The following is a 20343-nucleotide window of genomic DNA, read 5'->3' on the forward strand; positions in this document are numbered from 1 at the left end:
CAACAGTGCGCTGGGAGACCGGACGTCAAGCTGTTACACAGGCAGTAGATGGTACCATTGCTGAGGCTTTGAAGTCTGATGATGGAGCTTTTGTTGATCCGGTCGATAGCGATGGTGAAAGAGATCCAGCCGACCGTAGGAATTAGTAATTACTCTGTTCAAGGTAATATTAACTTCTGCCTTGGGTTTAGTTTGTCTAAAAAATGGTTCAAACTAGAATATGGCCGATTAGATTTCATATAGTGTGACAAGGTTCAATCCTTTCTGATAATTTTCCTGTTTGAGGTTGAGTTATGCATATAGCACTCGGCCGATGAAGTAGATGAATAAAGTCACTCTCTTGTATTTAAGCTAGTGTCAAAGCTAAATTGCTAACTTTTGGAAGCATTATCTTCTCTGGGTTGAATTTTTGCTTGTTGGTTTCAGTCTTATGTATGGCTCTTTGGATTATAACCTGAATCATATTCTGCCTATTTTGTTTGCATTTTTCTTGTATCAAGTCCTTATAATACATAGCATACTGTGGTATTCTATTTATATATGGAGGGTTGCTCAGAGATTTACTGATCTATATGTGTGGCTGTATGTTCTGTTCATGAATCCATGTTTTTGCAGAGCTTTCCTAATGATTTCTTTTCCAGTTGTTTTTTTTCTTTTCCAGTTGAAACTATGTTCAGAATGGAACCGCAATGAGACTTGATTCTTTGAGAAGACTTTCTATCCATCCATGTCCGGATCCTGACAGATAATCAAGTCTGAATTTTAGGATTTTTGGCTTATAATCATACATTTGAGTCTTCTAGCTTTACATTGGAAGAAAACTATGGGATTTTTTATTTCATCAAAGCCTCTGGAAAAAGGCATAGTATATATATAATTTAAGACTTGATTTTTGGCTTTGGCTGCTTCAAGTAAGTTCTCACTGATTGATCGTCACTCTTAAATACGTCAAAAGAACATCTCCACTATAGTAAGAAAATAGTCAACCAAAGTCAGAGAAGGTTTTGTGAAATCTTAATCTTCAAGACCTTCTATATGCTTTATTCTGATATTCTCTCTAACAACTCAATGTTGTCACTGGAGACCAACCATCACAACACACCGACACATGTTGTCACTGGAGAAATTGTGTTATTTGTCAACAGAACAAGTACGAGTTGGCCGCAAAACCTGGCTTGCTGCAGCCGTTACCTGTTCCTCAAGGTGTTTGGGAGTCTATAAGCCTCAACTTCATTGAAGGTCTCCCGCCTTCTGCCAGCAAGCATTGTATCTTCAGTGATGCTGAGACATGAGCTTCTTGCACGATGCGAAGAGCTAGAGATCAGAACGAGTGAGAGGGATTTGAGCACCCAAGCAGCTGATACCGCCAACAAGCAGCAGTTTAGATAGCATAAAGAAATTGGCGAAACTCGAGGCTGAATGCAGGAAGCTTCGGATGTTGGCTAAATCATGAGCTTCATTTAATGATCATCGATCTACAGATAGTCATTCCGATGGAGGGGAAAAAATGGAGATGAGCTGCTCTAAATCATGGTCATCATCCGCATTGGTTGAAATAAGAAGCCTTCATGGAACTTCTTCTTCCATTGAAATTGACTCATGGATGATTTTCTTGAGATGGAACGTCTTGTAGCATTTCCCGAGACCCTAGATGGGAGCGGTAAGAGTGGACCTGAATCTGTAACAGGAGAGGCTGTTGTTGGCTGCTGAAACAGAAGTATCAACGTCTCTAACTAAGGAACTTGAAGAAAAGTTGGAGAAGTTAGAAGAGGAGAAAAGTGAGGTAGAAAATGAAGTTAAATGTAACAGAGAAGAGGTTTTTGTTCACGTGGAAAACTCGTTGGCTGCTGAAATAGAAGTATTGACTTACCCAATTAAGCAACTTGAAGAGAAGTTGGAGAAAGTATAAGCAGTGAAAGAGGAGCTCGAAAGTGAAGTTAAATGTAACAGAGAAGAGGCTGGTATTCAGATCAAAAACTCGTTGGCTGCTGAAGTAGAAGTATTGACTTGCCGAATTAAGCAACTTGAAGTGAAGTTAGAGAAGTTGGAAGCAGAGAAAGATGAGCTCAAAAGGGAAGTAAAATGTAACAGAGAAGTGGAGAGCACATTGAGATTGGAGCTCGAAGCTATTGCTTGTGATAAAATGGAGCAGGATGAAGTTTTAGAAAGCTGAACTGGAAATATCTTTTGACATAATCAAAAATAAATATAAAGAATCTCAATTTTGTCTGCTAGAAATTGAGACGAAGCTGAAAGAGACAAAAAAACAGAGATGAAACTGGTTAACAAACTAAAAGCTGAAGTTGAATCTCAAATGGAAGCAGAGGCAAAGACATGATTTGCAAAGAGGAGTACTGTGGCTTTTTTACTTTTCAGATTCATACGATCCCTCTTCCCCAAGGTTTCTTTCTCAGCTGCAAAGAGGAGTACTGTGGCCTTTGTTAACTATCCGAATGATCATATACTTTTTCGTCATGATTGGTACGTAATTTGCTTCACACGCTTCTTCTCTTAAACTTTTGCCTGGCTAGAAGATAAAAATATATATCTCAACTTGTGTATGTTTCGATCGTGTTCAGGTTCTGCTATGTGAAAGCCCCTGACGGTAAAAGTGCAAGACTTGTTAGCTCGCAGGTCAGGGTCCTTTGCTTTTGCTGACCTTACTAATGATACCTTTGCATCAACGAAATTCTTGAGTTGATTGCTGCTAACTTTTTTTTATTTTATTTTTGTGTGTGTGTGGCAGGAGTGTGGACCTCGTTTCTCACTCAAGTTATTGACGTTAGAGAAGATAACAATTTGACACAAGGTAATCACCGCAACACTGATTTGTCTGATAATGAGTTTCTTTTCTCGAGAAGCCCTAACTTAAGACATTGCTTTCTCTTTTGTTGTCTTGCCAAGTCGCTGCCGGCTAGACGTTGAAAGGCTATATTATGAAATCAGCTTTGCTTCTTACAATGGTAAACCAGTGTGTGCGTATTTCGTCTAATGTTTCTTTCCTCTTTCTGTTTTTTTTTTCGCAACAAAAACAATCGGTTATTTGTCTTGTTGTCGATTAATTTATGTTTATGTTAGTACACTAGTAGTGTGTTCTCCTCTTGGATGGATCCTTTTTCCTCGTATTTTAAGAAGCTAATGTGGCTACTGAGTCCTCATATGGGACCGAAATTTAGTAGACTTTTAGTATTCAGATTCATAGAATCAATAACAAGACAATTCGTCTCATTACCCCTTATCCATGGCTAGGCTACAAGAGTTATCAGAATTGACAAAAGGATTACAAGTGTGGAAATCTTGACAGATTTGTGATTTCAGGTGAGAGTTTTGGTATATGCAATTATCTAAGTGTGGGAGTGAGTATAGTAAATGTGTAAAGGAGTTGAATCCTTGGTCATGTCTAAGTGCAGACGAGTGTGCAGAGGTCTTGTGTCCTGGCTTGTGAGATATTGGTGTAAGGAAATATCCGGAACTTTCCATTGGCCATGCACGTTAGTGTTAGCTGAGCATCACTCACCATTGCCTGTCATATTCACATATAGTTTTTACAATGTTGTATCACTTTAGACTCGAATCCTAGAATCAGGGTCACAACAAAGGTTATGGTTTAAATGAATATACCTCGCAGGAAGTAGTCATGTCACTGCAGCTCCATCTATTGGTTGGAACACAGTCAACATAGCGACACCAATGGCAATGACGGTTAAGATTGACGCCCCAGCACACTGCTAATAGAACCCCAGCAAGCCTAATGAACAGAGATGGATAAGCTTTTACATGTCATGCGAGCGCAGAGAGAACAAAAAGCTAGACCAAAAAGAGATTTAAGAGAAATTCTCACATTCCACAAAACACGACCAGGCATATAATCCGTAACACCGGTCTATCAAACTGATCTTTAAGCCTTGTGGATCTGTTCGTATCATCTTCAAACAATTTTCCCTTATGAGATGGAGGCATCTGTCTCAGTTGTGGTTTGAACAATAGCACAAATCCAAGGAGGAATCCTGATATGAAACCACCAATATTTGCAAAATTGTCTATGAAAGGGAGAAAGCCTATCAGGATATTCACAGTGAAGATAGTGAATATTATCACCAAGGCTGAAATCTGTAGCAGTAAACAAAAAACAAACACAATCAGCAAAAGGAATGAAAAGAAGATAATGAAGGACAAAATCGAACAAAAGAAATCCTTGACCTTGCCGGTATATAGATTCCAGTTCTTTGCAAGTGCAGAAAGCATGGCTCCAATCAACCCAAAGAAAGCAGCACCAGAAGAGATTGATGAGATGTTTCGAACAAACAACACAGCAAACAGACTACCCATAATGCCAGAGAGTAGGTATATGACTGCAATCCTCACTACAAGACCAAAGCAAAAGCAAAAGAAAGCTGGATTATAAAGGTAATAGATTCCATCCAAAACAGATTAGGTGAAGTAACCAAAAGTCAAGCAGTCTCATTTACATGGTCCAAATTGTTGCTCCATGTATATCCCTACGAAAATCAAACTCCCAAGATTTATGAATAGATGAAACAATCCACTGTGCAGCCACGGAGATGTCAAAATACGCCAAATCTCATGATTCTCTGTCAGAGTATTCCAAGAAAGACCTCCCATATGCTCTAACCTGCAAACTCACAAGAAAATAAGAAGTCCACAGCTTAAAATCAATCATCTGGTAACTCAAATTCGGCCTGTTTCCCTCGATTTTCGGAAACTTAGAGCTCTCATAAGAACCAGCACTTCATCTAACTCGAATTTGATAGCTTCATCTACAGAATGTAGCACCAAGATCCACACAAATAAACACACTCTAGAACAACACAGAGTTGGAAACAAGAACTTGCCACTGTAATCAAAGATCGAGAAACTATGAATCAGCTGAAACTCATCGATTGTGAAAATTAGTATCATCCAAATCAACAAACTCCATTCAGCTATCGTTACTGATACTAAAGATGAGCACAACGAAGCATCCAAAATTCATCTCTAAAGGATCAAACAAATTCAATTAGAGATCGATTCCACAAACAGGTACTAGCAGAGACCAAAAGCAAAATCCGCCGGAGAGAGCTACTTACGTTGAGGCGGAGGGACCGAGCATAGGATTCTCGGAGAGAGGCTGGAAAGAGAATCGGCCAAGGAGTTTGGCGGCGCAGTGACCGTGAGAGTTTCTGGAGCAATCGTTGACGCCCATAGTTACAGCGAAGAGGACGATCTGAAGAAGAACGAAGACGGAGACAAGCCAAGTGTCTCGTTTGATTTGCCGTGAACGGTGACGGAAGAAGGAGATTTTGTCCCAGCTAGAATCGCCGGCGTTGGAAGTGGAAAACGAGAGATTGTGAGAGATTTCATCGATCTGCGTCGTCTTTGGCTCTGTAGGAACCTCCATTGTTGAAGTGAGCGAGAAATTAGGGATTGATGACGAATGGGTTGTTTTATACTTTGTAGAAAGTGGCGGGAAAATGTAATTGGAGAGCAAACCGAACGATAACCATTTTAAGATCCGGTTCGGAATTGATTTAGAGCGCGTGTACCTATTGCTATACACGTCATTACTTTTTTTTTCTTCTCACAATTATTTTCTCTTTGATTTTCTCACAATTATTTTCTCTTTGATTGTCGGGAATTAAACTCAAATCGAATTAAACAAGAAATAGCTGGATTGCTTTATCAACGCATTTGATTCTGTAATTTATCTTTATTTAAAAAGATTCAGTGAACTGCCTCGTCTTGGCTGCTTTTCTTGGTAAGATTCAGAACATATAAATATTAGTATCATTAACTTTAAGCCAATAATTAATATTTTCAAGCAAAGAATGTATAGTGTTTGTGGAATGCACGCAACGAATGATTCGTGTATTAACTTAATTTCTACTCTTATATATTTGGCGACGGTTAGTTTGGTTCGTGTCTAATATGACAAGTGATCCACAAAGCTAATGTTAATAATAATACTCTTTTAGTATTTTTCTGGTTAAACAAATGCTATATAATATCATCGTATCTCTATGGTCGTTTCGATTTATAATGCTAAATGGATTAAGAAGTGGTCAATATTTGTCTTGACATCAACCCTGAAAAATAAGTTCATAATCATATCCAAATTATTCGTTAAATAATGTTAATATACGATGCTAATTTATCTTATAGTCAACCAAAAAGGTAAATTCAGATTGTTTAGGGGCATAAATGTAAATATAGAGGATTGTAACTTTGAGATTTATGGTAGTTATCATACATAAGCTGAGAAAGAGAGCCAATTGTTATTTTCTAACATTGCTCTGCTCAAAGACAACGGATCTCTCTTCTTCTTCTTCGAATCTTTTTTTTTTTTCGATTTTTAAATCTTCTCAAAACACGATACATCTTTCCTTGAATTTATTAGAAGATTTTCTAGAGACTTTTTGAGCTATTCTTGTGGAAATAATTTAAAGATATGGGAGATGAAGATTGGATAGAATTGAAGTTCAGACTCGCAGATGGCACTGACATTGGTCCAAGCAAATATAGTCAACTCATGACTGTTGCATCTCTTAAAGAGAAAATCATTGCACAATGGCCTAAAGGTAAATCCTTTCCTATGTTTCTTCTCAAAAGTTTTGCAATTTGTTTAAAGGTGAAGTTGAAAATCTTGTTGTGGGCAGACAAAGAAAACGCACCAAAGTTGATAAATGAGGTTAAGCTCATCAATGGTGGGAAGATACTGGAGAACAACACAACACTTTCTGAAGCAAGGTCATTACCTATTTGTGAACTTCCTGGAATTGTAACTACAATGCATGTTGTTCTTCGTCCTCCTCTCTTTGAGAAGAAAAAAGGTAATTTTAAAACATTTTCTCTTCAATTCTTGAGTGTTTTTTTTGTGTATTTTTTGTATATCTTAAAGTTTTTGTTTTGTGTGTTTTGTTTGTTTGTTTAGAGAAACTGCAGAATGATCCTCCAATGAAGAGTCACTGTGTATGCTGCATTTTGTAGCTCCACTTAGAGATTTTTGATCCTTTTACATAATTTATTCCATTGGAAAAAACTTTACATAGCTTCAAGTCTTCAACATGGATCTTCATTACCAGAATGAATTTGGTTTTTTCTTTTCTTTTTCTTCTTCATTGTTTATCAAAAATGGCTTGAGAAAAATTACTGTGTTGTTGAAGATTGAGTTATTGTATAAATTTGTTCATAGGAGTGAAAAGCAATTAAACAGGAGTTACTTGGTAATGAAAGGACATGTTATCATAATCTTTGATATTGGGAATATGAGTTTCCACATAGTAGTACAAGGAGATAACTACCAATTTAGAGCACTATATAAGTATTTTGGGGCACCTGCAACATTCCTAGAGATGTATATCCATCCACGGAGTAACAACTACTCCAACTTTTATCTGTTGTGATCACTAATCTTCACACAAGCTTGAGCATTTCCTCAATAAGATTGTTTATGGCTCTATGCTTCATCATCACCATGTTTGCTTCAAGGGTTTCAGAAACTGATGATTAAATTACTACTAGTGCGTATGTGTTTTTCTTTAAGCATATTTATCTGGAAGCTTGCTCTGACTATACACATCTACTAAATCAGCACATGCATTGTGGAAGGTTGTAGGGTAAGTTTTGATTAGAAAGGGACACCATTTTATGGCCTTGAGATGGACAGTAGGTCCACTTTCAGTTAATGGGTGAGGAAAATGATGGTATGACATTACAATGTGACATAACATGAGTTGCTTTCAATCGACCTATATAGTACACTAAGATTATTATGGATGACTAGTTCTGAAAATCACCCCTTTTTTTTTTTTTGCTTTTGTCCTTCAAGTGCCTACTTCTCTGTTTTTCCAGCCTAGTTAAAACTAGTAACCACAACTCAGTAAATCAACATGGTGTAATCAAGAATTGGCAATGGCAATTGCGTGCTCTCACAACGTCATATGCATTATGCTTTAAGCCGTAGTAGACATTCCTTCATCATATAGAAAACAAAAATGATATGGGAGATATGGCATACTAACCTTTTCAGCTTCAGATCTGCTACTCAAGACTATCATCTTCTTCTTCTTCTTCTTCTTCATCTTCTTGTTCCTCAATTTCTCTCTAGTGGTCGGCAATTGTGTCGAATAAGAAAATAGATCGGATTGATTCTAATGGGCCTTTTAACTTAACAAGCCCACGGCTCTGCATTAGCCCACTTTCTTAACTCACGGAAGGAGTTTTATTAAACTTAATTGTACTGTATTTTACTCCAAAAAACAAAATGTTGTTATTTAAAATAAAATAAAATATTACCTTTTTAACTATTAAAGAAGCAAACGTTATGCTGCTGAAAAAAGAGGTGCAAATTTTCTTTATTATTTTTTGTTACGGTTTTCTAATGCAAATTTTTAAAATATTTTTAAGAAAACAGTAAAAAAAACGTCTTAACAAACTTGTTAACCCACTTGGTAGATATTTCTGTTTTTTTTATCTCATTAGCCATGTCCATACTGTTGTATGATGGCGATATTCAATTTTCGTCCAAAAAATATGATAAAAGCTTATTTAAAATCCGACCACTTTGCGAATGGGGTATACGTACGTACGAACGATGAGATAAGGATTCTCTTCTATAATTCTATTGCTCCTATAATCTCCTATAGTTAATTTTCCCTTTTTTTTTATTTTCTCGTAGTTGCCTTACGTGTTTAAACACCCACATTATATACCCTAAAATCAAAGGTCTAGTATAATATAATCACTCACTTTGTATACTAAACTAGTCTTTTTTTTTTTTTTTGGGCAAAATATACTAAACTAGTCTAGTTCACGAATAATTGCATTAATTAAACTGGCTATACCCCATTCGAAGGTGGGATTTGGAAACTAATAAACAAATTAAAAGAAATGTAATTAATTAAACATCCATTTGACAGAACTAAAAGCTTAAATTAAATAAATAACCACCCTGCCCACAATCCATAAGGCAATGATGTTTCCCATTTTCTAATACCAAGTGGTTTTTAATTAACGTATATGAATCTTGTGTTTTACATTCATTATCTACATCTGGGCCATGTTTGTTATTAAAGTTGTTCTGCAAAACTATATCAAAATTAAAAGTTGATCTGAAGAAACAGTGCGTAGTCCCTACTAATAAACATTTGTTTTCTGTCGTTAAATTTCATATCGCATAATATTGTTTGTCTAGCTAACTTAAACTTCTGACGTAAATGATGACATAACCAAAACTAGTTAGATGACTATTATTAACACAAGAACACTGAGGATTAGTACTATTCAACTCAAGATCTTATATAACTAAAGTAGATTAGCAATTTAGCACTATGATTAGAAGTGACCCCATGTTAGATATTTTTAATTTAAGCATATACACCAATACATGTACTATGCATATTAGAATTCAACTGTTGATGCAATAACGATAACGATACAAACTACTAAACTACTTTTTTGTCCCTTTAATGTTATGATATAAATGCAAGTTGCTTAGTGTGTTGTTGCCTGATTTACTTGGACGATTATTTTTGACTTAAAAAACGATTCTCTTCTAATAGAATAAAACGTTGTAATTGTTATTTATAGATCTTGGCGCAGCCAGGCAGCCTCCTCGTGTTATTCCACACTTAACTTTATAGGCAAATATTCCCTCACTCTTTAACTTATGTTTGTATATACATTTAAGGAAGCTGGAGAGTACCTTCTATGTTAATATAAACTAAGTTAGAATTTGCAATCGATTTTCAAAGATGCAAAAGTGATTCAAAAAGCTTTATAATTATAATTTTTGTGTCACAAAGAATGTTGTTTATTATTTTCATGTTGATTTCAGTTTTTGTTTGAAAATTTTAGTTTTTAATTTCAGTTTCCTTTAACAATGTATTTTCCTACATCTACAGAAATATTTGCTTATTGTGTTCTTATCGATAACAACATTTTTTGTTCCACATGATTTTTTCACAAAATTTCATCGTATTTTCGATGTGGAATTTTTGACACCAACAAAATTATGTGGAAGTGTTTTGTGTTTTATTTTCAGCGTCAAAATGATTATGAATTTTGTTTGTTCGTCGAGACTTTCGACTTGATCATAATTGACACTTCGAAGTTGACACACGTGGTGAATACAACTGAAAATGTCGATCGAATACTGTTGTATATTGCTCTTTTGCCGAAAGACATAACTGGAGTTAGTATCGGATCATTGACATTTTCAAACGAATAAAGAATATATCGAACAATATCTGATGTTACCGCTCAAATAATTAGATTGTGCGACAACAAAATTGTCTGAATTATCCAGAAATGAAACCACATTATAAGAAACGTGACGAAAAACACAAACAGGGCTCAGACAAATAAAAAATATAAAGCAAACGAAAAAGTGAGAAATGCTCATTAAAATGGTTATACTATAGTCTATATTAGATGAGTGTGAAGTCCACTACCAGCAATCGGATATATGATAGGAATAAAATAGAATAAAGATTTGGCATATAGTTTAGGTATACACTTAAATTAAAACTATATGTTCTTGGCTTCTTAATTTGGACACGTTTATGGATATTGTGGTCGATTCGATTATCATTTGGAATCTAAATTGGCGGCCGAGTCAGATCCCTCTTAGGCCATCTCCAATACATTCTTGGATTATCACTCGAATCTTGAGACTTTTTGTTTATTAATTGTTTTCATTCTTTGTAATAGCCATCATACTTTACTACGATCAATTATTTTTTTAGTTCCCGTTATGAATCCATAGCGTTTGTTAAATTATAAAAACAAATTTGTATTTTTATATTATTGAACCAAAATCTAAAATCAAATGTGTATGCGCTTTCAAAATCTCAAGGCAAAGTGTAGTTGCTAATTATTTTTTAATATAGCAAAGTCAGGATTAAAGTAATTTGTTTGATCAACAAAAATAGTATTTCATGACAGCAGATATCCATATCCAATTCAAATATAGATTTAAGTTATAAATTAACTAGCTAGTGATTTTCTACTCTGTCCTGACCAAATATAATAGTTGTGTGGTTCGAGTCATCATTTTGCCAATTCAGACCCTGTTCTAAAAATCTCCGCCTAATCCGATTACTCTCCGCTTAATCACTAGGCCACCATATCCGCCTCGATTAATGACTAATCTCCTAAAAAAATCAGTTACCTGATTAGTCTGCGCCTAATCCGATTACTTTCCGCGTAATCCGATTACTCTCCGCCTAATCTTATATATTCCGATTATTTTTAGATTACAAGTATAAAAAAACTTTTTGTTTTTGTTATTCAATCATTTGAATTGGGAGTTTGTGATGTTTTACAATAACTTATGTTCAAATTTTAATAAAAATCATAATTTTTAATAAAAATCATAAAATTTTGTCTCAAAAATATATTTTAATATGTTTACTACAATTTTGAAAACAATATTAGATTAATATGTTTCTAAAATATTAAAATATTAATCCCCGATTTTAATCAGATTTTCCGATTAATCGCTAGGCCCATGCCGAGCGCCCGACTAGCGCCCGACTAGCGCCTAGCAATTTTCAAACAAGGATTCAGACTATGTTTTTCATCACCATAAACCATGTATAATTTATATCGTATCTAAGTTACAAATTTTTTTTTTTTTTGACGTATGCAACTAAATTCAGAACGATCCTTGATACATTTAATACTTATTTACAAAACCTATATGGAAAATGTACTCAAAATTTTAATTATGGGTGAACGATACAATTTCTACCTGACTTCGATCAACTTTACGTCGATTGCTGATTGTTGTGCCCTTTTCACAATTTTGATCATCCCTTCGAGTTTATCATGGATTAAGAAAATATATTTGCAAACTTTTTTTTTTTTTGGGCAAACATATTTGCAAACTATAGTCATCTTTTTAGTAGATAATTTTGGATTGATTTTTAGTCAAAAGGAAATACCGATGGGTCCATTAAAAAAAGAAAAATATTAGAGAAGTCATAACAACTACTGTTCAAAAAATCGGCCGCCTAGCCGCCTAGGCGGCCGCCTAGTCGGTGATCGGCAGTCAACCGCCGCGATTTTAATCAAATCGGACTATTTAATCGGTAAACCGATTTTGCGGCCGTTTAATAATTAAACGTTGAAAATCGGTTAAAAGTCACCGATTTATTATAAAATTTTATACTGAATTTTGACCAAAACTCAAAAATTGATTGGGCCTACATAAGCCCACACGAGCTATACTATAACAAATTGAAACAATTAGTAGGGTCATTTATAAGAAGTCGATTCCATGCTTCCTTCCTACTATTACCGATGTGGGACTTTGTGATTTTGAGTTTTGTAGAGATACTACTTTCACATAACGTGGCAACTGACAAGTGATATCAATTCAGTAGTCAAATTAATAATTTGAATATATTTAAGTTCTTTATTTTTTTTTCCACCAAAATCTATTTATTGGTGGTCACTATATTTAGGTTCATATATTTTTTTTTAACGTGGATGTCATTTAGTTATTATTAGTGACCGTTCAAATCTGATACTTTGTTCTTTATCGTCCATATATTTAAGTTTCAAATAAGTTATTTAAACTAACAAACTGTTTTCATATTAATAATAGATGATATTAGTCAAATGTACATATATTATATTTGATACATATATGTATTTTGAATATATATAATTAGGATGAATGTCAATTTGATGTGAAATTAAATTCGCAAAATTGATGATAGATGTTTTAAACTTTTTTCATGGTTTTTGTTTTATAAATTTTGCAAACATGTTATCAATTGCCTATTTGTATAATAAATTCATAACACTATAAAATTATTATAAAAATAACACTATATAATGATAAAAAACTAATCCCCAATTAATCTTCGATTAATCTCCGATTTTCCGTCTAGCGCGCTAAGCGGTGCCCGGCCGCCCGACTAGCGCCTAGCGATTTTTTGAACATGGATAACAACGACAGCATTTGAGCATAAGATACAGTAAAACAAGACCGAAGTATAATGAAAATTTTAATCTGTCATCATTAACTTTTCTGTCGTTTAGTATGTGAATATTTTGTTTTCACTTTTGAATAATTTGAAGGATACTGAGAATTTCAATTTCTAATTAGTAACCGATAAAGTAGATGGTAATTAAATTCACGTCATATCCATGAACGAATGTCAAAATTTTGTCTTGTAAGTAAATTCGTTGGAGTTCGATTCTTCTTTTGTTCTTACTTCTTACACTTACACAATCAAATATTTTTCTTACATTTTTTTTTACTTAACATTAACCTATATTTCTCATATCTTCGATTGTTTTTCCTAAACAAAATTAACGTTTATTGTTTTGAAAAATACACATTTAACAAATATATAACAACATATATTTATATTTATGAAAAAGAGATGCATACGTATATGAGGTGGCAAACAAAGCCACTAAATTCAGTAAAATGGAACCCACGAAATTTATCTATAAATAAGTCCCCAAACCTCTCCCCCAAAAATGCAACAACACTCATCTTTCTTTCCCAATATAAGTTTTTATTACCTAACAGCAACTTTTGTTTCTCAAAACATAATTTTGTCTTATTTCCTAAATTGGTAAAAGATGTCGCTAGCTATCGCAGAAGTTTACACGGTGAGGAAGTTTCACGGAGAGAGTATGAAGAAACCGGCCAAACCGACGGTTACCGGCGAGGGAGATGAAAAGAATGGCGGAGGAAGTTTCAAGGAGGCGCCGGTGAAATCTGGTGGTAGTAGAAGATTCGGACGGTGGTTTGTTGGAAAGCCGGGAATGAAGAAAAGCTCTGCTAAAGTTTCGGATCCCATGGCGATTGAGTGATAAAGAAGAAACAAAAACTATTCTCTTCTTTGCTTTTTTTCTTTCTTTCTTTATTTTGTTTTTTTTTTCATTGGTCTTTTTTATGGCTTTTTCTAGTGTCTTCTCTTTTTCTTTATTGGATGATTTTATAAATAGTGGGTAACCGTTGTAGAATATGAACTTCAAAATATTTGAGAAATCTATATATGTATGTAGAGTGGATGTATATATAAATTCCCTAAATACCACAGCTAGTTTGATAAGTTTTTATGCCAAACCATATTACACACACATATATACCAAAATACAAACATATGAAGGAAACATATCTCGATTTAGTTTTTAATTGGTTAGCCATTTGACACTTTTGAGTTTAGACATAGTTTTAGTTTAATAATTTATCACTAACGGTACTAACTTTCTTCTTTCTTTCTTTTTACTTCAACTCACATACAAAAATATATCATATAGGGGGTAATTTAGCAATTTAAATAGTTAAAAGGGTGATTTAGTAATTTAAAGAGTTAAAAGACCATTAACGAAAAAGACAAAGAGTTTAGGAGCAAAAAGAAAGAAAGTAAAAAACAAAAGGTCAAAAGTGAAAGAAAAAAAAAAAAAAGAAGAGGAAGGTTCTGTGCACGTAACTTGCTTAAGCTCTCTCTCCGAAATCTTCACGCAATGACTCTCTCCTTCAAATTCATTCCTCCTTCTTCTCTTCTCTTCTCTTCCCGCTTCATCCTCCTCCTACGTACACCGGACGCTACGTTTCTCCGGCGCCGGCGGATTCTGCCGGTTTGTTATCGAACTTTTATGCTCTATGGAATTTCTTTGTTTCGCTATGTACACGAACTTAAGGATTGGTTTAGATTGATGGGAGAATTTTGTTGAATTGACAGATTGATTGCGTTAGATTTGTTGCTTAGCCCTAAGAATTTGGGGGATTTTGGTCTGCTTCGGCGAAGGATCGATGGAGAAATCTAACAAATGTGCTGTTTGTCACAATTCGTTTCGTCCCTCTATCTGTGTAGCTTGTGTTAATCGCGGGTATAAATCAGTTTCTGACAATCTGATAACGCGACTTGGAGTGGAATCTACGAGTTCCAATTTGATGGCACTTTTGTGTAGGTTAAACGAATATAAAGTTACGTTGGACTCGTTGAAGAGCCGTCGGGAGGTTTCGTATTTCAGATTAAGTGGCTTGCTTGTCACAAAGGTTCATTGTTGAGTTTAAGTTTGATATGAAATTCATTTGATTTTCTTGCGTAATGGATGTCTGATGCTTTTTCTCTTCACTATTGACCAGGAGAAAGCAATTAGTCAACATTGTTGGAAGGAGCTTCAGAATGAGAAGCTTGTTAAGTTGCGGGAGAAGCTTCAGCTACAAGTGGAGAAATTGCAGCAAAGTCTGAAGATACTCCTTTAAGTAATTCATTTTTTTCTGGCATCGCCTTCATAATACCAAGGCTAAAATAGACCTACTTTATGATGCAGGCAAAAACACATTTCGGAGTTTATCTCGCAATCTGAAAGAGAGATATGGCATTATCGAATCAACTAACCTTGCTGTAATGTGACACTTTCTTTTTCCATTTGTTGCCTTTTCTCTTAAAAGGGATTTATATGATGCTGATTTTGCCATGAATAATGTAAACAGTCTCATTTCTGCAGTTGGAGAAGAGCCGTGTTCGCCAACTGGAGAACCACTATTCAGATACTATTGGCAATCACTACTTGGTATATGTAAGATCTACATCTCATTATACTTCAATTCTATACTTAAACTAGACCTTCTGCTAGGACTCACATAGTCATTTTCTGTGTCTCACTTTTTTTTTTTAACCCAATCTCACATGTACAGATCGAGCTTACTTCGGAACGCCTTTATAAACAGGCCTTGGTTATGAAACAGATATGCAAATTATTCCCTTTATCCAGGGTAAGGACATCAAAATTTAGGTTCTTATCTTTTAAGTTGTTAAAATACAGGTTTCATAGAATATATAGAGTTCTTTGCCAAAAAGAAGTTGGTAAAACACATCTTGTTTCTTCTAGAGGCAATCTTGGACTCTCTTCAGACTGCTGTGTTATCAAATACATTTTTAGGATGGGTTTACTGAATTTAACTCTGTTCAGGTGACACTAGATGGGCAGAACAAAGATGGGTGTAGCGGTCAGTATGATCAAATCAGCAATGCTCTCTTACCACAAGGTCTTAACCCACTCTCTGTTCCGCCAAAAGAGCTCGCAGCCTCTTTAGGGTAACATGTCCTCGTCTTTAAACTGTCATTTTGCTGCACAGAAATAATTTAAGATATATGTAGATTGTAGATCCATCTCCTAAGTGCATCTTATACTCCTGCAGACCATTTTACTCATAATCATCTATTATATTTGATTTGGTAGTGTGATGAATTAACATTCCCATGGTTGGTGGTTGGATCAGGTACATGGTGCAGCTTCTGAATCTTGTTGTCCATAAGCTCTCAGTGCCTGCACTTCATAACTTGGGTTTCGCGGTAGATGCCAACACATTCTTCACTCAATTTTATTCCTCAGTAACTAAGTCTTGGAAAATCACACATACATTACACACACTCACTGCATGCAATCTTTGCATAGGAAATAAAAATGAGAGATAATTCGTTAATATTGATTATATATTACTTTCATCTGGAAATTGATTAATTGACTACAATAAAGAATCTGTATTATTTTGACTCAGGGGTCTTGTTCAAGAATATGGCAACGAGATTCTTATTGGAACTCTCATCCGTCTTCACCAAGGTAAACCATATTTGACTGATAAGCACTTATAATGGTATAAATAGAGAGGAGGGATAAGAAATTAGAGGTCTTTGACCATTTTTTAGTGGAGATTTGGTAGCCTTTTGTCTCAGGGGGAGAGATTAGGGACTCTATTACAAACCCTCGATTGTTCTTGTACTTTGTTCATTAAGTAATAAAGAGACGTAGGGTCATTGATCTTAAACATTGACATGGCAGGAATTGTTTGTGTCTCCATTAGAGTTAGAGATTTAAACAATCTTTTTGTTTTGTTTTTTTGGCAGCGATAGGTATCCCCTTTTTGTACCATCCCATGATCACTACTCATTTGAAGGGAAAAGTTCATGGACGGGTAAAGATACAACCAATTTTGGTGTCACTTCATTGAAATCAGATGGAAGTGTAGAAGAAGATTATCATGACCTTGAACTTGACGTTGTTAGCCTTTCTTCTGCCTCTCCTCATTCCGTTGAAACATTCAGAAATCTGCAGCAAGGAATTGCACATCTCAAGCAAAGCGTGGCTCACTTGACTGTGTATGGATACAGGTCCCTGTCTCTGGAAGTTCCTTCTGGAACCTCGACTTTTGAAACATTTGCAAAGTTGCTGGCCACATTATCTTCACTCAAGGAAGTTCAGTCTGCTCTTTCCCTTGGGTTGTCAAGGTAAAGCGGCAAATGCTCACATATAATCACATTGTTTCATATGACTATACGAGCTTGAGACTGACATATACAGAAGAAAAGTTTACCTGCCCCTTTATAGCTTTGTATCCAAATTTTAAGACTTCATACTTACACCTCTGATGTTTACAGTTCCAACAAGCAAAGACACGAGCCGAACAAATCCGTGTGGAATTTGAACTCCTCAAGTTCCAGCACTTTACTGAACAGTTCTCATACTCAGCCAACAACGGTATGACTTATGGTTTCTAAGTTCTCATTAGAGTTATGGATACGTCTCAAGGACTAAAACATTAGCTTGTTATGGATGTGTTATGAAGTCCTGATCTGAACTCTACTGGATTGCAGTGGAACAGTAGCTATTATAATGTTCCGAATCGAGATCCCAGCTACATGGTGGAGTCTCCTGATGTTAAAAAGGATAAAAACTCTATTGGTGAATGGAATTTGGTTGAGTACCCTCATTCTTCACATCAACCTAATCATCCCAAGAAGTATTGATCATCTCAAGGTAAACAAGATCTACTTTTGTAATTCATATCGATACAATTATTTTAATACCCGAGATTCACGAAAAAAAATACTACATTTTGCATTTTGGCAGGAACCCAAATTGTCGATATGTTCATACCCAAAGCATCCTCAGTTCTTGGGATACCCTAAAAACCATGAATGGAGCTTATTATTCAAATCTTTGATACCTTCTTCTGTAATTATGAAACACAGATAATTATGTAAATTAGCAATGGCTTCATTCTTTTTTTTTGTTTGAGAGCTATGTCAGTGAAGTAAATATGGTGAAAGAGTCACTGAATTGCCCAATGGAGTTTGATGATAACAATGAAGGTGATGTGTGGCGTGAGAATATCCTCCGGCTTGTTTGGGATTTAAAAGGAAAGGGCACCACAATAACAATTATCAATTAAAAACAAAAATACTCCTTTTTTCTTAGTCACCAAACAAATAATATAAGCTCCTTTTTCGTACCACACAATGGGAACAAAAGCAATGATAAGAGAAGAAGCCCATCACCTTCCTTTGCTTTTAAATTATTCATAATTGATGAAAACCAAAAAAAAAAAAAATTATCACATTTTTATTTTCTTTAATTTGAAGATATATTAGAGACATAATATCAAGATTTTATATTATTAATCGTATAAATTTGTGTTAGCTTTAAGATTTTTAGTATAAGTTTATTATTTATTAATTATGTGGTTTGTCTGTATGTTTAACCAACATAAAAGAATCTGTTTTCATTTTTTTGGAATGCGAAATAAGAGAATCAATCTCAGTTCCGTTCAAGTTCGAATCTTTGAACGACATGCCGTTCATATAAAAGGAACTATAGTATACAAATATAAATGCCTCCTTTAATAGATTTTCTTATATTCCTTCTTTGTTTTGTAATATATGGAGAATATTTACTCTGTAGTATTCTCCGTGAAGCAATTTTACAAATATTCGAATTCTATTTTTTCCTTTTTTTTGAACGTCTGATGATCATTCGTGCACAAGAATCTCATCAGGGCATGATAGGTTCGAAAATTTTGATTTGCTCAGTATACGATATTTCTTTGATTATTCTTCCTTCGATTGTTTTCAAGTGTATTTTCTAATTACTATTTTTTTCAAGCAACGGGCAACAAACAGAAACTATTTCTGGTGCAAAATATAGTAGAATGCAATTCATAATAATCATGAAAGATGGATTTTTTAAAGTGAATTTGAGAAGAATGTAAGAAATAAGAGATTAATAAAAAGGTACGGAGAAGATAACGGGAAAAGCAATAAAATGCATAACTTTTGCAGTCATAACCAAAAAAGGAGAAAGAAGATAATGAAAATGAAGATCGGTGTCTTCGTGATGAATTAAAGTAGAACTGTGTGTAAGTAACTTTTGTTTTGTACACTATCTTTTCTCTTCCTCAACTATAACACATTAACACGTAACAATGATATCTCTCTAACGCATGCATATTGATACATATCATACATTATAGTCTATATATATATGAATAACGGGTATTTTCTGAAATTTTCAAATGATATATATACTGCTAATCTAAAATTAAAGTTACCTCAGTTCTTGATCAGGAATTATGTTATATCGGTAAGTTTTAAAAAACTTCGATTTACCAGTAAATCAAGCCGAACTATATGATCTTTCGCGATGCCAATTGATATTCTGACATGTTCAAACAATATTGTTTCTTTTCTTAGTATTTATTTATTTGCGTATCACCGCACCGATTCATAATTTATCATATTATATGGGAAAAACAATATAGCGGGACTCTTTATTAAAGTAAAACCAAGAGAGGAAATAAAGCTTAATAGAAAAATAAACAGACTAATTAAGATTCCTGATTTAAAAATAAATGAGAGATTTTAAAATGTTATCTTTTGTGTTTGGTAGGCCATTAAAGCTCCAATTATTTGTGTCAGGGAAGGAGACTAAGCATAAAGACGCCACTGCGCAACTCTTACTCCTTCCGTTTCGTTTTAGTTGTCGTTTAAGATTTTCTCACACCAATTAAGAAAAACATTAAATTTTTTATTTTACCCTTTATTAATATATCTTATAAATTTTTTCATTGGCCAAAACATTAAAACAATAGGAATAATACTAGAAATTTTACCAAACATTTGCATTGAAAACCTAAAACGATAACTATTACGAAACAAAATTAAGTCATAAAACGAAACAGAGGGAGTAGTATTTTTACTATCTCCAACAATGAGATACTCTTTGAGTTTTTCAAACTAAAAAAAAAAATATTTTAATAAATTTCAGTTATATAATTATTTTTTACTTATAAACATAAAATTGAACCAATAGATTTGAAACATGTGGTTTAGTGGGTTTCTCATAATTTTTCATTTGAGAAACTCTCTCCTTTCTCTTTCTTACTTTCAAGATTTTTTTGATTTTTATAATAGAGAGTTTCTATTTGAGAAACTATTGATGGAGATGCTCTTATAGTCCCCTCAAAATAAACCTAAAGTTGTAAAATAAAGAAAATAAAACATAACATTAATAAAATAAATTTGAAGAAAGAAA

General features: G+C 34.3%; 5 protein-coding genes and 1 pseudogene across 6 annotated transcripts; 5 read left to right on the plus strand and 1 right to left on the minus strand.

The window, feature by feature from the left end:
• The first annotated feature begins 1221 nt into the window (after positions 1 to 1221).
• On the plus strand, positions 1222 to 3125 carry LOC110230974 (annotated as a pseudogene).
• A 46-nt stretch (positions 3126 to 3171) lies between these two features.
• Positions 3172 to 5923, minus strand: LOC9323770 (RHOMBOID-like protein 8). The gene is made up of 6 exons (XM_002889119.2): positions 5088 to 5923; positions 4470 to 4633; positions 4201 to 4364; positions 3842 to 4110; positions 3622 to 3748; positions 3172 to 3523 (listed from the first exon to the last, which is right to left on the minus strand). Exons 1-6 carry the CDS (start codon positions 5396 to 5398, stop codon positions 3401 to 3403), a joined length of 1158 nt encoding a protein of 385 aa, XP_002889165.2. The 5' UTR covers positions 5399 to 5923; the 3' UTR covers positions 3172 to 3400.
• A 112-nt stretch (positions 5924 to 6035) lies between these two features.
• Positions 6036 to 7245, plus strand: LOC9325229 (membrane-anchored ubiquitin-fold protein 5). Its single transcript, XM_021035358.1, has 3 exons — positions 6036 to 6575; positions 6654 to 6827; positions 6929 to 7245. Exons 1-3 carry the CDS (start codon positions 6446 to 6448, stop codon positions 6982 to 6984), a joined length of 360 nt encoding a protein of 119 aa, XP_020891017.1. The 5' UTR covers positions 6036 to 6445; the 3' UTR covers positions 6985 to 7245.
• Positions 7246 to 13108: 5863 nt separating this feature from the next.
• Positions 13109 to 14062, plus strand: LOC9323771. The gene has a single exon (XM_021035516.1). It carries the CDS (start codon positions 13600 to 13602, stop codon positions 13831 to 13833), a length of 234 nt encoding a protein of 77 aa, XP_020891175.1. The 5' UTR covers positions 13109 to 13599; the 3' UTR covers positions 13834 to 14062.
• Positions 14063 to 14440: 378 nt separating this feature from the next.
• LOC9323772 lies at positions 14441 to 18093 on the plus strand. 2 transcript variants are annotated; one of them, XM_021009980.1, is made up of 14 exons: positions 14441 to 14604; positions 14709 to 14856; positions 14938 to 15025; positions 15116 to 15215; positions 15304 to 15377; positions 15481 to 15552; positions 15671 to 15748; positions 15946 to 16070; positions 16256 to 16328; positions 16535 to 16596; positions 16881 to 17261; positions 17412 to 17511; positions 17628 to 17790; positions 17884 to 18093. In XM_021009980.1, exons 2-13 carry the CDS (start codon positions 14780 to 14782, stop codon positions 17778 to 17780), a joined length of 1383 nt encoding a protein of 460 aa, XP_020865639.1. In that variant the 5' UTR covers positions 14441 to 14604; positions 14709 to 14779; the 3' UTR covers positions 17781 to 17790; positions 17884 to 18093. The 2 variants fall into 2 exon arrangements, with proteins under 2 accessions (XP_020865639.1, XP_020865640.1); XM_021009981.1 differs by having other exon boundaries at positions 15481 to 15546.
• A 141-nt stretch (positions 18094 to 18234) lies between these two features.
• LOC110224182 lies at positions 18235 to 19163 on the plus strand. Its single transcript, XM_021009982.1, is given in 2 exon segments — positions 18235 to 18639; positions 18642 to 19163. Coding segments are annotated over 2 exon segments (405 nt in total). The 5' UTR covers positions 18235 to 18491; the 3' UTR covers positions 18899 to 19163.
• Positions 19164 to 20343: the final 1180 nt, after the last annotated feature.

This window comes from Arabidopsis lyrata (genome assembly GCF_000004255.2).
Source record: "Arabidopsis lyrata subsp. lyrata unplaced genomic scaffold ARALYscaffold_2, whole genome shotgun sequence".
Taxonomy (NCBI): Eukaryota; Viridiplantae; Streptophyta; class Magnoliopsida; order Brassicales; family Brassicaceae; genus Arabidopsis; species Arabidopsis lyrata.